Source organism: Pseudorca crassidens, chromosome 4 (genome assembly GCF_039906515.1).
Source record: "Pseudorca crassidens isolate mPseCra1 chromosome 4, mPseCra1.hap1, whole genome shotgun sequence".
Lineage (NCBI taxonomy): Eukaryota > Metazoa > Chordata > Mammalia > Artiodactyla > Delphinidae > Pseudorca > Pseudorca crassidens.
In genome coordinates, this window is record NC_090299.1 from 104436829 (window position 1) to 104454516 (window position 17688).

At 35.2% G+C, this 17688-nt stretch overlaps 1 protein-coding gene across 1 annotated transcript in view; it reads left to right on the forward strand.

Annotated features, from left to right (window-relative positions):
- The window catches only part of MOB1B (MOB kinase activator 1B), a 59792-nt gene that overhangs the window by 29227 nt on the left and 12877 nt on the right, over positions 1 to 17688 (forward strand). The window contains exons 2-3 of the mRNA XM_067736210.1: positions 7392 to 7558; positions 13180 to 13273. Coding sequence (XP_067592311.1) covers positions 7392 to 7558; positions 13180 to 13273 — 261 coding nt within the window. The remainder of the gene's footprint in view (positions 1 to 7391; positions 7559 to 13179; positions 13274 to 17688) is intronic.

Below are 17688 nucleotides of genomic sequence, written 5' to 3' on the forward strand. Positions count from 1 at the left end.
TTGTATTTGGAATCATACACTGTGTAGCCTTTTCAGTCTGACTTTCTTCACTTAACAATATTCAATTACGGCTTCTTCATGGTTTTGTTTTTTATTTTTTTGTGGCTTCATAGCTTGTCTCTTTTTAATCTCTGATCATAATATTCCATTTTATGGATGTACCACAGTTTATTGATTCACCTATTGAAAGGCATCTTGGTTGCTTCCCACTTCTGCGACTATGATCGAAGTTGCTATAAACACTCACAGGCAGGTTTTTGGGTGGACATAGGTTTTCAGCTCAATTGGGTAAATACCTGAGTGGGTTTGCTAGGTTGTATGGAAAGATTCTGTTTAGCTTTGTAGCAAATTGCCAAACTGTCTTCCAAAGTGGCTGTGCCATTTTGCATTCCTACCAACAATGAATGTTGCTCTGCATCCTCATCAGCTTTTGGTATTGTCAGTTTTTTGGCTTGTAGCCACTTTAATAGGTGTGTAATGGTATCTCGTTTAAGTTTGCAAGTCCCTGATGGCAAATGATGTTGACTGTCTTTTCATATGTTTATTTGCCATCTGTTTATCTTTTGTGGTGGGGTTTGTTCATATCTTTTGCCCATTTCTTCCTTGGGTTGTTTTCTTATTGTTGAATTTTAAGAACTTTTTGTATGTTTTGGATACAAGTGCTTTATCAGATATATGGTTTGCAAAGATTTTCTCCTAGTCTGTGTGCCTTACAGTGTCTTTCACAGAAGAGAATTTTTAATTTTAGTAAATTGCCTACAGAGGAACCTGCTCGTCCTGAAAGCACTGAGCTTTAGCCTAATGTTAAATACCTGCTGCCACTTGCCTACTGCTCAGAAAAAGGTCAGCAGAGGAGGGTATTGGGATTCACTTGCTCAGAGACTCTGAATCACAGTCCTATATAATTCCTGAAGAGTCTCTTACAGTCCTTTCACTTTCCTGTAGTCCAGATTCTGAGCTTGAAGCACAGTGGGAACCACTCTTACGTTCACTAAGAAGGTAAGTCTTCTACTGGGCATGTTCATTGAGTCTTCTACTGGGCACGTTCTAGGCTAGGTTTTTTTCAGACTTTCACTGTCACTGTATCTCATCAACTTTTTAATCTTACCAGATTTCCTCAATTTCTGATCTTCTCTTAGCCTTCTTTCTTGCTTTCCAGAAATATTGAGGGTTTCTTTTTTTTTTTTACTCTCGTAACATTAACAATAACAGCAACAGCACCACCAGTGATTAGTGATTTTAAAAGGATGTAAGGTAAAAATGTATTTATAGATATGTCTGTTCAGATTGCTGACTTTCTGAATCAAGATTGTATTTTTGGTACTCATAGCTTTTAGCCTTTAGCCTTTGACTTTATTATGTCTAGAACCCATTCTACTTGATTTTGACAGTTTCTAACATTTTTTACTGGTGCATATGTGTGTTTCTGAAAGTACAGATGTGTTTGGCAACCTTTTAGGGGAAATTACTCTCTCGTGAAATTGTATTTTTCCTTAATGGCAGTAGTAAATATTCATATAAATCAGAAGAGGTGTGAAGAGAGGAAATGGAATTAGGTACTTTGTAGATTGTTTTTAAAAATGTACCTACTAATGACACTTTCAGGACAAATTAGCCTTGTGTTGTTTCATAAGTGACTTGATTAAACTTTGGTGATAGAGGAAGAAAATAGAAATAATTGTATAGAAAATAAAGGTAAGCATCATGTAGTGTTGGCTAGTGGATAAAAGAATGGGCTTTAAATATTTAAATCCTAGATTTAAATTCTGGCTCCTACTTTACCAATATTATAAGCTTGAGCAAATTATTTAAGTACTTTAAGTCTCAGTTTTGTTACCCGTAAAATAAAGTATAGCATGTACATCATAGAGTTATGAAGATTAAATGGGATATTGCATGTAAAATACTTAAAGAGTACAAGGCCTGCAGTAAATATTAGTTAATATTAATTATCATCATTACTATCCTAGTGTAGGAGTTCTCAGCCTGAAGTTGACTGGAACTATCAATTAACAAGTATTTATCAAGTATCTGATCTCTAGTATTGGATTTAGACCTATAGAAGGAGCTACTGTTGTGAATATCAGGTTGGTACCTAGAGGTGGAACAAAGTGAGCTAATATTAGTGGAGTTCTTACCACAGGGTTCAATAGTAAGGTAGATGTTATTATTCCAAGCTGAGGCTTAGTAATGTTAAGTAACTTGAAGATAATGGACTGTTTTTGAGTCCCACTTCTGCCATTTAATTTAGCTAGGTGGTCAGAGTAAGTCACTTAACTTTGAAGGTATGGAGTTATTGACACAAATAAGTTGATGTTAATTTACTTCTAATTTTGAATATATGGACATGTTCTTCAGTGTCAAAATATACACATCTGTATTCTTCTAACCCTTACCAGTGCCCCTGTTTTGAGTTCTCTGTACATCTGCCCCCCCAATTCCTTCAGCCTTACGATTCTGCAGTCCAACTTAGAAAATATCAATTTTGTTGATAGTTGGATTGAACAATAAAGGGTTAAAATTGAGGGTAATGATGAGTGTGACTGTGTTGAGATAGTAAGAAATGGTTTATGAGAATAAATGTAGGTGTCACAGTGTGGACTAATCTATTTAGGGACTCAAAGAGGAAATAAATGATGCTTTTGAAATTTACAAAAGGTGATCAAATTGGATGACTAATTATAAGGGATATGTGTTCAGAGTTTTCCCTTTAGACTCAGTTATTTACCTGTCAAGCCATCCTGTCTTGCTCTAGAAGTTGATTGTCCTTCAAATATGAGTAAGAGGACTAGAATAAACAAACCTGACTCCTGGATGTTTATTTGGAAAGAAAAGACCTCAGGGTAATGCTGTGAATTGTCAGTCACATTTACATTCTAATCAGAAAGCTCTAAACTCTCACACAGTTATGATGCCCTGTTGGGAACTGTACAAGAGAAACTAGCAATTGAATCCCTGTGCTCAAAGACCAAAAAAGTATATAGCTACTCTCATACGTTGTTAATGGGTTTTAAAAGGGTACAACTTATTTTTGGGGAAAAAATAGACCTTATATAAAAATTTAAAATGTATGTGCTCTTTAGCACAGCAATTTTATCTCTACGAATTTATCTTTCATAATATGAGGGTACTTACTGCAGCATTGTTTTTTTGTTTTGTTTTGTTTTTTATAGTTTAAAACGCTCTTGGAATCTTAGTGTTTTGTTTTTCTTTTAAACTTATTTATTTATTTTTGGCTGCGCTGGGTCTTAGTTGCAGCACACGAGATCTTAGTTGCGGCACGCATGTGGGATCTAGTTCCCCCACCAGGGATTGAACCTGGGCCCCGTGCATTGGGAGTGTGGAGTTTTACCCACTGGACCACGAGGGAAGTCCCTGTGGCATTGTTTGAAGTAACAAATAACTGGAAACAACCTAAACGTTTATCAGTAGGTGATTGAAAATATTATATACCTATATAAGGAAATATTATTTGGTCTTTAAAAAGAATAAAGTAGATATACTTCTACCTTAATACACAACAATATTCTGGATATATTAAGTGAAAAACATTATTTAGTATACTATAGTATGCAAGAACTGTATAAAACAGGCACAGTCATTCTTATGCTTGTATAGACAAAGACTCTCTGGAAGGATACACAAGATATTTCTTCTGAGATTCTTCTGATACAGAAATTTCTTCTGAGGGGGTGGGGTGGGTGGGAGGGCTACATACTTTCTGTTATTGAAAATGTTTTTGAATATTTGCATCAAATGTCTTAACCTGTCATGTGAGATATATTTGCATTTGGCCACATACATTGTTACCTTAAGAACTTGCACTCATTGATGAGGATTTTTGTGTACATGCTTTGGTACTTGTACTTTTGAATTTGAGGACTCTCTTAATCTTTTGACATGGGAATAAGGAGCAGGATTGAACCACCACCCCTTCCAGGGTAGGGTGCATCCTGGTTGAAGTTTCAGGTAGTTGAAGAAAAACTGAATATAGTTTTAAAAAAGAACATTTAAAAAATCAGAATACTGAAATGCTTAATTATTCTGCCTGAATAAAGCAGAAGGGTCAGAAAGAAGGGGAATTTGATGGAGGACTTGAAAGCATTTTGGAAGTATGAATGTACATGGAAATGAGGAACCGAGGAGGGAGTCCTCAGGGAACTAAAAACATTTTATAAACATTATCTCATCTCTAAATTATACCCTTTTGTAAAAAGTTATTTTCCAGACTTTCAAAAAACAAAGTAAAGAAATTGAAGCCCAGATGATAATTTGTGGTTTCCTAAGTAACATAAGGAGAAAATAGCAAAATGAGGACTAGCGCCTTGTTTTCTTGATTTCCCGCCCAGCCCCATGATTATTCTGAGATCACCTGAACCGTGACATGGGAATAGCACCAAAAACCATTTTAAAAATTCTGTTTGGAACTTGATGTGTAAGAGCATTTGTTTCCAAAGTAAGGTTATATTTTCCCCAGTCTTAGGAGACAATGATGGGAATAGGGGTTGAATACAGCTTTGTACATTGCACTACCATTTCTTTTTTTTACTATGAGTCATTCTGGTTCAGAAAAAGGAAGGATACTAACATTTGCACAGCATTTTACAGCTTTAGAAACTTTTTTCACCTTTATTATTTTCTCATTTTGCAGCTCTTTATGATACAGGTAGTTGTAATGTTTTGTTATTGTTACTAGGCTTTCACTATTAAAGAAAAAATAGGCTCGAGAAAGTTGGGTAATTTGCTTGACACAGCTGATAAGTGTCAAAACTGGCCTTTACAAAATCAAACTCAGATTTTTTTTTTTCTTTCTACCCAAGTATTAGGTCTTTGAGGTATATTTGCTTAGCTTTGTGGAAGACCAATTCTGGGTGGGTCATCAATCAAGAAAACATTTGGAAACCTAAAACTTGAAGGGACAGTGGTTGAATAAATAGGTGGTTTAGGGGAGCAGAGGAGGCTCTGACCCTCCTGCATGCAAGCACAGCTGATGTCCTTGTTGTTCTCATGTACTCTGCCAGCCCTTTTCAGAGCAGCTTGTCACCTCAGTTGCTGCACCAGTCTCAGCAGTGGGCTAATTAAAGCGAATGTACTTAACACTAGGCCTGAAGACATGCACCAGATTGATGTTAGGAGAGCTATTTTTGTAGTTAATCATACATAAATTAGTAAAATGACTTTTTGTAAAAAATATTGGTGAAGTTTATTTCTCACACTAAATTTTGGTAAAGGATGAGAAGGAGCAGGAAAATGAAATAAGCTTCCAGCTTGGTAAGCATAATGACCTTTTCTACGTTTTCACATTTTAGAGATGCTGGGAGAGAATTCGGCATTTAATACATTATCTGATTAAACTGAAGAAGAGTTTCCACACTCTAGTGTGGGTCCAGACCCTGTGTCTAATATTGACTTTGGGGTTTACTCTGAGTGCAGTGGAAAGCCACTGAATGGCTTTAAGCAGAGGAGTAACATCATCCGATTAGTGTTTGTAAAGAGATCCTGGGCTGCTGAGTAGAGATATCTGGCAGGGAGAGGGACCAAGGTTAGAGTTGAGGAGCATCACTTTACTCTAAATAAACACCTGAGAGACTTCCATGTAAATGAGAATACCATCATCTTAAAGTGAAAAATACCTGTCATTTGAATTGGATATTTGGGTTGACTAGTAAGTAGATTCTTAGTTTCTCTCAGGATTCTCAATATTTTTTGAAAACTCCTCAGGTGATTATAAAATGCAGCCAGGGTTAAGAACTACTGCTTTATCTTGGGGAAAAAAGCAGAGATCTTGGGGCTAAGCTTGGGAGAAGGGTGTTAAAAGTGAAAAGCTTTGGAGAGCTTGGAAAGTATAACTATTGTTTATCTGTTTTCTTTGGAATTTAATTTTCAAATTCGTATGTTCAAATGTCTGAATGCTAACGGTAGTATGAATTTAGTAACATTAAACGTTAGATAATTCCTACTTATCCAGCCTCTTCTAATTCATTCTTTCCCTATCTGTTGCTTTTCATAAGAAGAGCAGGGGAGTATTGAGAATGGATGACTAGAATATAATACAATTTGATAAGAATTTGCCAGCATTGGGGCTTCCCTGGTGGCGCAGTGGTTAAGAATCTGCCTACCAATGCAGGGCACACGGGTTCAAGCCCTGGTCCAGGAAGATCCCACATGCCGTGGGGCAACTAAGCCCGTGAGCCACAACTAGTGAGCCCGTGCGCCTAGAGCCCACGCTCTGCGGCAAGAGAAGCCACTTCAATGAGAAGCCCACACACCGCAACGAAGAGTAGACCCCGCTCTCTGCATCTAGAGAAAGCCCGCACACAGCAACGAAGACCCAACGAAGCCATAAATGAATGAATGAATGAATGAGTGAATGAGTGAATAAATAAATACATTTATATATAAAAAAAGGGGCTATCCGTTTGAACATCTCTTTAAAGAAAAAAAAGAATTTGCCAGCATTAACAGAAGAATCCGTCTCTTAAAAACTCTTAAAACCATTTCTAAGGTGAGTTTCCATTGATTCATTTAAAAAATATATTTCTTTGTGTATACATACACACATTTAGAAATTTGAGCAACCATATTAATGTCTAGCTACTTATCTGCATACCTGGGATTCTGGATTAAGATTGCTGTTGCTTCCTATAATTGGATAGAAGCACATGTAGCTTTTCTTTCTTGCTCTAGGATTTTTGTGCTTCATTGATATAAAATTATATCTTTATGTTTTTATACAAAGGAAACAAATTATTTGTATTAGGATGAGAGACTTAGAATAGGGGTAAAAAGGAATACAATGACTGAAGATTATCACAGAAGTACTTTTTTTTGTTTGTTTTAAATATTTATTTATTTATTTATTTGGCTTCACCGGGTCTTAGTTGTGGCACACAGGATCTTCGCTGTGGCGTGTGGGATCTTCATTGCGGCCCTTGGGATCTTTAGTTGTGGCACGCGGGCTCTTAGTTGCTGCACGCGGGATCTAGTTCCCTGACCAGGGATCAAACCCAGGCCCCCACATTGGGAGCACAGAGTCTTAACCACTGGACCACCAGAGAAGTCCCCAGTACTTTTTTGTTTTTATAGATTACTGAATCAGTAATTTATTGTTAGATTAGTTAGTTGGATTAGTTATAGCTAAAAATTCTTTTTCTCCTTTGGAGTTACAGTAGGGAATGTAGAGAAGGTTTGTAGGAGTTTTGGGTAATCAAACACAGTAGTTACAACAGTGATGTTGCCGGGATTTAATGTAGCTGATACAATTTAGGGTTGTTTATTTGTGGACTTTTAGGATCACTGCTGTTATTTTATGCAGTAATACAGTATAGTAGACCCTATTGAAAGTCATGCCTTAAACACTGATGTGCCTTTTTCTTCTTTTCTATTCATAGTGGTAGTCGCTCCTCTAAAACGTTTAAACCAAAGAAGAACATACCAGAGGGTTCTCACCAGTATGAGCTCTTAAAGCATGCAGAGGCCACACTGGGCAGTGGAAACCTCCGGATGGCTGTCATGCTTCCTGAGGGGGAAGATCTAAATGAGTGGGTTGCAGTGAACAGTAAGTAGCCTTTCTGTTTCTCAGTAGACTGTAAATTAGGTTAGTAGCCTCACTGTAGGTGAGTGTTGGGGTGCTCTCTATTCTAGGATTTAGTTAGCAACCTAATACCACAAGATAGTGGTACCTCAATTTACTTTAACCTCTATGGTATTTTATTTCTGAATATGGAATTACATGAAATTCTTATCTCCTGTTACCATGTAATACAAAGCATAGATTTACCATCTTCATTGGAAAAAATGATAATGATAGCAGCAATTAATGTTTATGGAACACTGTGACACTCTGCTATTCTTTCTACATGAATTATTTTTATTTATTTTATTGAAGTTTATTTGATTTATGGTATTAGTTTCAGATGTATAACATAGTGATTCAATATTTTTAGATTATACTCCATTTAAAGTTATTACAAGGGGGCTTGAGAGTCCTCTTGAGAGTCCGCCTGCCGATGCAGGGGACACGGGTTCGTGCCCCGGTCCGGGAGGATCCCACATGCCGCGGAGCGGCTGGGCCCGTGAGCCATGGCCGCTGAGCCTGCGCGTCTGGAGCCTGTGCTCCACAACGGGAGAGGCCACAACAGTGAGAGGCCCGCATACTGCAAAAAAAATAACAAAATAAAGTTATTACAATATAATGGCTATATTTCCCTGTGTTGTACCTTTGTGGCTTATTTATTTGATACTTGCTGATTTGTACCTCTTAATCCCCTACCTCTGTCTTGCTCCTCCTCCATTCTCTCTCCCCACTGGTAACTACTTGTTTGTTCTCTATATCTGTGAGTCTATTTCTGTTTTGTTATATTCATTCATTTTATTTTTTAGATCCCACATGTAAATGATATCATACAGTATTTGTCTTTCTGTGTTTGACTTAAGCATTAATACCTTCCAGGTCCATCCATGTAGTTGCAAATGGTAAAATTTCATTCTTTTTTATGGCTGAGTAATATTCCAGTGTGTGTGTGTGTGTGTGTTTGTGTGTGTGTGTGTGATAAAGAAGATGTGGTGTTTATATATATGTATATATACATACATACACACACACACACCATTATCCATTTATCTGTTTATGGACGCTTAGGTTGCTTCCATATCTTGGCTATTAGCCTCCATATGCTGCTATGAACATTGGGGTACATGTATCTTTTCAAATTATTGTTTTTATTTTCTTCTACATGGATTATTTTATTTCATCTTTACAACCTCATGATGTAGGTACTATTATTATCCCAGTATATAGATAAGAAAGCTGAGGCAGAAAGATTGTAGTAATGTGCTTAGGTTATACAGCTATTGAATGCTAGAGCCTGGGCTCAAATATAGAGCTCTAAAATTTCAGAGACTGCGCTTTAACCCCTATGCTAAATTGTAGCATACTTAGTTATTTGTCTTTCAGTAGCATACTTAGTTATTTGTCTAAACTACGCTTTAAAAAGAAAAAAAGACAATTCAATAGTGATCTTATGAAATTAGTAAAATATGTTTATGGTATATTCTTAACCTCTAGAAAGAAAAAAATATAAGTAAAAAGTAAATATATTCTTGGGAATTAAGCCAGAGTAAGTTGGGGAATAAAAGTGGTACTTTAAAAAAAAATTTTTTTTAAATTCTATTTTGATTCTTTTCTCTCTTTTTTTAAAATTAATTTATTAATTTATTTTTGGCTGCGTTGGGTCTTCGTTGTTGTGCGCGGGCTTCCTCTAGTTGCAGAGAGAGGGGGCTACTCTTCGTTGTGGTGCATGGGCTTCTCATTGCAGTGGCTTCTCTTGCTGAGGAGCACAGGCTCTAGGCGCGCGGGCTTCAGTGGTTGTGGCTCACTGGCTCTAGAGCACAGGCTCAGCAGTTGTGGTGCATGGGCTTAGTTGCTCTATGGCATGTTGGATCTTCCTGGACCAGGGCTTGAACCTGTGTCCCCTGCATTGGCAGGCGGATTCTTAACCACTGTGCCACCAGGGAAGCCCAAAAGTGGTACTTTTAGTATTCAAGTTTTATCAGCATTGGTGAAGAAATTAATAGAATTTTATAACTGGAGGAAATTTATATGACTCTAGTTATAATAAATGAAATTGAATTGAAAATATACACTAAATGCCTAGGCTTTGATTAAGGAAAAACAGAGCAGTATTTTTATTGTAATATTTGATAGTATCTTATTGTAATTTGAAACATATCATGGGATTTATAAATTGAGCTGCCACCCACTAACTTTTAGGAACCTAAAGTATTTTACTGAGATGTCTTAAAACCTTACTGTGACAGCAGTTCTGTGAGAGCAGTATTATTAGAGTATGGTTATCCTCCTGGACCCAGAGAGTTTAGTTACTAAAGAGATAAAGTGATTTGTTTGCTTTATTGATGAGAGTCATCTAACCTATAAGATAGTTCTATGACACTTTAAGGAAAATATTCAGAATAAGTTTCCAATATATGTGTACATCCTTTTTTTGGGCACTTGTTTGTGCCTTTTTGTACCATTTATTTGAGAGCTCATTTTCTAATTTTAGAAATCTAAGGAAGGTAGTGTAGAGCTTCTGTACTACATGAGATTGTGACTTTTAAGTATAAAACCAGATCATTGTTTTCTGTCTGTATTTTCTCTGTCTCAATTATCAGAACTGAGTGTCTGTACTATTGAAATGTCTAGAACTTCAGGAACTTATAAAATTTCACAGACATTTTGAAGTTATAGCCAGAAAAAAATTGCTTTGAAGTGTTTGAACATCCCCGTAGAACATAGAATTCTGCCTTTAAAATATAGCAGTTGACTGAAGTATTGGATTACAATTTTTTTCTTATTTATAGTAATCTTTCCAAGTGGCACTTGATGAAGTGAATAGGATTTGAGGCTAGATAGGTAATTTCCATTCACTGACAGTGATTAAGTAAACATTTCGGGTACATAAAAGAGTGAAGGGGATTTGTTGATAAGATTGGCATCTTAATGGCCTTTTTCCTTCAGTTTACTTGCCAGATGAAGATAAATGGTAGAAGATGGGAATTACAAATTCAACAACTAGTCTCATAGCCAGAAACCAGAGGCTGGTTTTGAACATTCTGCTGCTAGAGAGTGATAGCTTAAAGGAGATACAACGTTCAGAGTTTTGGAAAAAGTGGGTGGATGGCTTATAGTTAATTTTTGTGGCACAGAATCTTGAGGCCATATCTTCATTTGTGGAAGAAAACTAACAATTACTAAATGTCTACTTTATGGTAGACACGATTTTGTTTTTTAGCACTCTGCAGTAAACTGAATTTTAAAGGTAGGAAACTGAGATTCAGGGAAGTTAAGTAACTCAACTATTAAGTATAGAGTTGGGATTCAAAGCCATAGGTTACCCACTGTTCATGTGGAGGACAACCCGATTAAAAATGGGCAGAAGACCTAAATAGACATTTTCCCAAAGAAGACATACAGATGGCCAACAGGCACATGAAAAGATGCTCAGCATCACTATTCATCAGAGAAATACAAATCAGAACCACAATGAGATATCACCTCATACCTGTCAGAATGGCTCTCATCAAAAAGATCACAAATAACAAATGTTGGTAAGGATGTGGAGAAAAGGAAACCCTACAGTGCACTCTTGGTGGGGATGTAAATTGGTGCAGCCACTATGGAAAACAATATGGAGGTTTCCCTAAAATTAAAACTAGAAATACCATATGATCCAGCAATTCTACTGCTGGATGTATATTTTAAGAAAATGAAAACATTAATTTGAAAAGATACATGCACCCCAGTGTTCATAGCAGCATATGGAAGCTAATAGCCAAGATATGGAAGCAACCTAAGTGTACATCAACAGATGAATGGATAAAGAAGATGTGGTGTATACACACACACACACACACACACACACACACACACACACAGGAATATTACTGAGCCATAAAAAAGAATGAAATTTGCCATTTGCAACAACATGGATGAACCTGGAGGGTATTATGCTTAGGGAAATAAATCAGAGAAAGACAAATATTTTATGTTATCACTTATATGTGGAATCTAAAAAAAGAAGAAGAATGAATATAACAAAACAGAAACAGACTCACAGATACAGAATAAACTAGTAGTTACCAGTAGGGAGAGGGTAGGTGGGAGGGGTAAGATAGGGGTAAGGAATTAAGAGGTACAAACCTCTATGTATAAAAGAAATCAGTTACAAAGGTATATTGTACAGGGACTATAGCCAATATTTTATAATAACTTTAAATGGAGTGTAATCTTTAAAAATATTGAATCACTATGTTGTACACCTGAAACTGATAAAATATTGTAAATCAATTATACTTCAATTTTAAAAAGAAAAGAAAAGATAGAAAGAACACCAGTCTTTCTAAAGCTTTTATGTGGAAAGGAGAAAATACTAGTGTTATGAGTTCTATGTGGACATATAAGAAAGGAAACCAGGTCATCTAACTTATGAACTTAGATGTAAAAATCCTAATAAAAATATTAGCAGATTGAATCTAGCAATACTTAAAAAAATTATAACACATCATGACCAAATTGTTCTTATTCCTAGAATACAAGGTTGGCTTAACACTTGCAAATCAGTTGTAATTCACCGCATTAGCCAAAATAAAGGAAGAGGAAGAAATCGTATGATCATCTCGGTATAAGCAGAAAAAACATTTGGTAAAATTTAAAATCAATTCGTAATAAACTTATGAAGTAAAAGTTGAGAACTTTTTTCTGATAAAGCATATCTACAAAAAAGATAAAGCAAACATCATATTTGATCATGAAATGTTGAAGTTTTTTCTCAGATTAAGAATGAGTTAAGGTTAGCCACCATCACCACTTTCCTGGAGTCTTAGCCAATGCCGTAAGGCAGGAAAAAGAATAAAAGATAATAATAACTGGAAAGGAAGAAACAACATTTATGTTCATAGCCAGCATGAATGAATGTTGAAAAACCAAAAGACCATGATTTTATTGCTACACCATCACTATTATTATGAATAGGTAAATTTAATAAACTTGTTGGCTTTGAGGTCAATATAAAAAAATTATGAGTAGAATAAAAATTATAAAAAAACAAGGAATAACAGTTTTCCAGTGAAACATATAGAAAACTATTCCTTTATGACTGGTGCTTTCTGTGCTCTTCTTAAGCAATATTTGCATGCCAAAGTTCATGGACATATTTTTCTATGCTCTTTTAAACTTTATTGTCTTGCCTTTCACATTTAGATGTATGATCCACTTGGAATTGCTTTTCAGGTATTGTGTGAGTGAAGAGTCAAGTTTTATTCTTTTCCATAGAGATAACCAATAGACTCAGAAACTGTCTCACATTTTATTACGGTGTTGCCTTTTTCTAAGTGATCTATAGAAGTTCTTTATATATTCTGAATATAAGATCTTTATTGATTATATGTGTTGCAAATAATTTCTCCCACTCTTGCTTGCCTTTTTATTCTCTTAAGGGAGTCACTTAATAAACAGAAGCTCCTAAATTCAGTGAGGCAAATATTGTTTGTTTGTATTCTTTTCACCTGTTCTTTGTTGAGGAAAGAACACTGATAGAGCTGAGATTCTGCTGGAATAAAAGATTGTTTGAGTAAAACTAAAATTTAACCTTTTACTTATAACTGATGTTTGCTTTGCAGCTGTAGATTTCTTCAATCAGATCAACATGCTTTATGGAACAATCACAGATTTTTGTACAGAAGAAAGTTGTCCAGTGATGTCAGCTGGCCCAAAGTAAGACATGATTCATGATCAGTTCTCATTTTTACTTTATCATACAGTTCTTAGATAAGAAGAAAATTTTTGACCTTATAATTTCTGTATTTAGCATCTCCTTCAGTGATTTACCAATGACTAATATTTTGAGTCCAGATTCCTTAGCCTGAGCTTTATAGTCCTCCCTATTGTATTGTCCTCCATCCTGCCTTTTTTCTGTTTGCTTATGCCTCTCTATCCAAATATTTTTTTAAAATCGAAATATAGTTGATATACAATATTATGTTAGTTTCAGGTGTATTGCATAGTGATTTGACATTTCCATACATTATGAAATGATCATCATGATAAGTCTACTAACCATCTATTACAGTGTTATTGACCATACTCCTTATGTTGAATATTATATTCCCATGACTTATTTATTTTATAATTGGAGGTTTGTATCTTTAAATATCTTTCACCTATTTTGCTCTATTCCCACCCCGCTCCCCTCTGGCAACCACCCCTCTGTGTGCTGTATCTGTGTTTGTTTTCTAGATTTCACATGTAAATGAGATCATATGGTGTTTGTTTTATTCTGCCTGACTTATTTTACTTAGTGTAATACCCTCTAGATCCATCCGTGTTGTCGCAAAGGGCAAGATTTCTTTCCCTTTTTTATGGCTAAGTAATATTCCATTGTGTGTGTGTGTGTGTGTGTGTGTGTGTATACACACACACACCCCCCACATCTTCTGCATTCATCTGTTGATGGACACTTAAATTACTTTCATATTTTAGGTACTGAAAATAATGCTGCAATGAAAAACGGGTTGCATATGTCTTTTCAAATTAATGTTTTTGTTTTCTTTGGGTAAATACCCAGAAAAGAAATTGCTGGATCTTATGGCAGTTCTATTTTAAATATTTTGAAGAACCTCTATACTTTTCTCCATACTGGGTGCACCAATTTGCAATTCCACCAACAGTGCATGAGGGTTCCCTTTTGGTCACATCCTTGCCAATACTTGGTATTTGTTGTCTTTTTGATAATAGCCATTCTAACAGGTGTGAGAAGTATCTCATTGTGGTTTTAATTTGCATTTCCTTCATGATTGGTGAGGTTGAGCATCTTTTCATGTGTCTCTTGGCCATGTGTATGTCTTTGGGAAAAATGTCTATTCAGGTCCTCTGCCCGTTTTTTAATTGGGTTGTTTATTTATTTATGATGTAGAACTGTATGAGTTCTTTGTATATTTTGTATATTAACCCCTTATTGGATATATCACTTGCAAATATCTTCTCCCATTCAGTAGGCTACCTTTTCATTTTGTTGATAGTTTCCATACTGTGCAAAACCTTTTTAGTTTAATGTGGTACCATTTATTTATTTTTGCTTTTATTTCCCTTGCCTGAGAAGACAGATCCAAAAAGTATTGCTAAGACTGATTTCAAAGAGTTTTCTCCTAGAAATTTTATGGTTTCAGTTCTTACATTTAAATCTTTAATTTATTTTTATTTTATTTTATTTATTTATTTTTAAAAATATTTGTTATTTGGCTGTTCCAGGTCTTAGTTGTGGCATGCGGGATCTTTGTTGCAGCATGCAGGATCTTTAGTTGTGGCCTGTGGAATCTTTTACTTGTGGCATGTGGGCTCTTCGTTGTGGCATGCGGGATCTAGTTCCCTGACCAGGGCTTGAACCCGGGCCCCCTGCATTGGGAGTGTGGAGTCTTAACCACTGGACCACCAGGGAAGTCCCTCATTTTTATTTTAGCTTATGTTTGTACATGGTGTGAGAAAGTAGTCCAGTTTTATTCTTTTACATATAGCTCTCCAGTTTTCCCAACATCATTTATTGAAAGGGCTGTCTCTTTTCCCCTGTTGTATATTTTTGCTTCCTTTGCAGATTAATTGACCGTTTAAGTGTAAGTTTGTTTCTGGGCTGTCTATATTCTATTCCATTAATCTGTGTTTCTCCTTTTGTGCTTGTACTATACTGTTTTGATTACTATAGCTTTGTAGTATAGCTATAGTATACTATATGTATGTTTGAAATAGGCAGTGTGATACCTTCAGCTTTGTTCTTCTTTCTCAAGATTGCTTTGGCTATTTGGAGTCTTTTATGTTTCTGTACAAATTTCAGAATTAACGTGTTCTAGTTCTGTGAGAAATGCCACTTTATTTTGATAAAGATTGCCTTGAATCTGTAGATGGCCATGGGTAGTATGGTCATTTTAAAAATAATAATTCTTCCAGTCTGTGAGCATGTTATATCTTTCCATATGTTTGTGTGTTTTTCCATTTCTCTCATAAATATCTTAAAGTTTTCAGAGTACAAGTCTTGTACTTTTTTGGTTAGATTTATTCCTAGGTATTTTATTCTTTTTGATGCAGTTGTAAATGGGATTGTTTAAATTTATCCTTCTGATAGTTCACTATTAGTGTGTTGAAATGCAGCAGGTTTCTGTGTATTAATTTTGTATCCTGCAACTTTATTGAATTCATTGATGATCTCTAGTAGTTTTCTGGTAGCATCCTTAGGATTTTCTATGTATAGTATCATGTTATCTGCAATGACAGTGACAGTTTTACTTCTTCCTTTCCAATCTAGATTCATTTTATTTCCTTTTTTTGTCTGTTTTGGCTAGGACTTCCAATACTATGTTGAATAAAAATGGTGAGAGTGGGCATCTTTGTCTTGTTCCTGATCTTACAGGAAATGCTTTCAGCTTTTCACCATTGAGTATAATGTTGGCTGTGGGTTTATCATATATGGCCTTATTATGTTGAGTATGTTCCCTCTAAGCCCACTGTTTTGAGAGTTTTTGTTAATCATAAATGGATGTTTAATTTTGTCAAAGGCTTTTTTCTGTATCTGTTGAGATGATAATATGATTTTTATTTTTCAGTTTGTTAATGTGGTGTATCATGTTGATTGACTTGTAGATATTGACCATCCTTGCATCCCTGGGATAAGTCCTGCTTGATCATGGTTTATGATCCTTTTAAAGTATTGTTGGATTTGGTTTGCTAATATTCTGTTGAGGATTTTTGCACCTATGTTCATTGGTGATATCGGCCTGAAATTTTCTTTTTATGTGGTGATTTGTCTGATTTTGGTCAAAGTGATGCTGGCCTCATAGAATGAGTTCAGAAGTTTTCCTTCCTCTTCAATTTTTTGGGAATAGTTTGAGAAACATAGGTAATATAACTCTTTAAATGTTTGGTAGAAGGTAATATAACTCTTTAAATGTTTGGTAGAATTCACCTGTGAAGCTGTTCGGTCCTTGACTTTTGTTTGTTATGAGTTTTCGGGTTTTTTTAAAATTACTGATTCAGTTTCATTATTGGTAATCCATCTGTTCATATTTTCAATTTTTTCCTGATTCAGTTTTGGGAGATTGCATGTTTCTAGGAATTTATCCATTTCCTCTAGGTTGTCCATTTGACTGGCTATAATTGTTTGTAGTAGTCTCTTATGATCATTTGTACTTCTGTGGTATTGCTTGTAACTTCTCTTCTTTCATTTCTGATATTATTTGTTTGGTTTTATCAATTTTGTTTATTTTTTCTGAGAGCCAGCTCTTAGTTTCATTGGTCTTTTCTATTTATTTTATTATTATTATTAGTTTCTATTTCATTTAATTATGCTCTATTCCTCATGATTTCTTCCCTTCTAACTTTGGGTTTTGTTTGTTCCATTTTTCTAGTTACTTTAGGTATAAGCTTAGATTGTTTATTTGAGATTTTTCTTATTTCCTGAGGTAGGCCTTGTATTACTATAAAATTCCCTCTTAGAACTGCTTTTGCTGCATCCCATATATTTTGGATCGTTATGTTTTTGTCTTCATTTGTCTCCAGGTATTTTTTGATTTCCTCTTTGATTTCTTCAGGGACCCATTGGTTACTGGGTAGCATGTTGTTTAGACCCCACCTGTTAGTATTTTTTGCACTTTTTTTCTTGAAGTGGTTTCTCAGTTACTATTTATTATCGTTATTAACCAAGAAATGAACATTTTGGAATTTGTAGTTTATAAGTTCATACCATGATGACAGAAATAAATTTCAAAGACAATGGTCTGTCAAAGGTGGAATGAAAAAAGCAGTGGGTGCAAAATAGAGTTAGAATATGAAGTCATCATTAAGTATAAACGTGACAAAAGAAAAGGAAAGAATCAGGGAATCATAGTTATAAACTCTAGAAGTATAAGCAATATGCAGTTGTTTTATTTTTCAAAAAACCTTAGGACATTGAATATTAGTATTGTTTATAAAGTTTCAGGATATTGAAAATGATTTTTTGGTTTACTGTGCCTGCTTTTGACTTCTGCATTTAAAAATGAATAGGGAACACCTGAGAATCATTAACAAAATGAAAAACATGGTTGTGAGAGAAATGCAAAAACATTGAGGCTTCATAACATAAGGGAAAAAACATGGATGAGTTC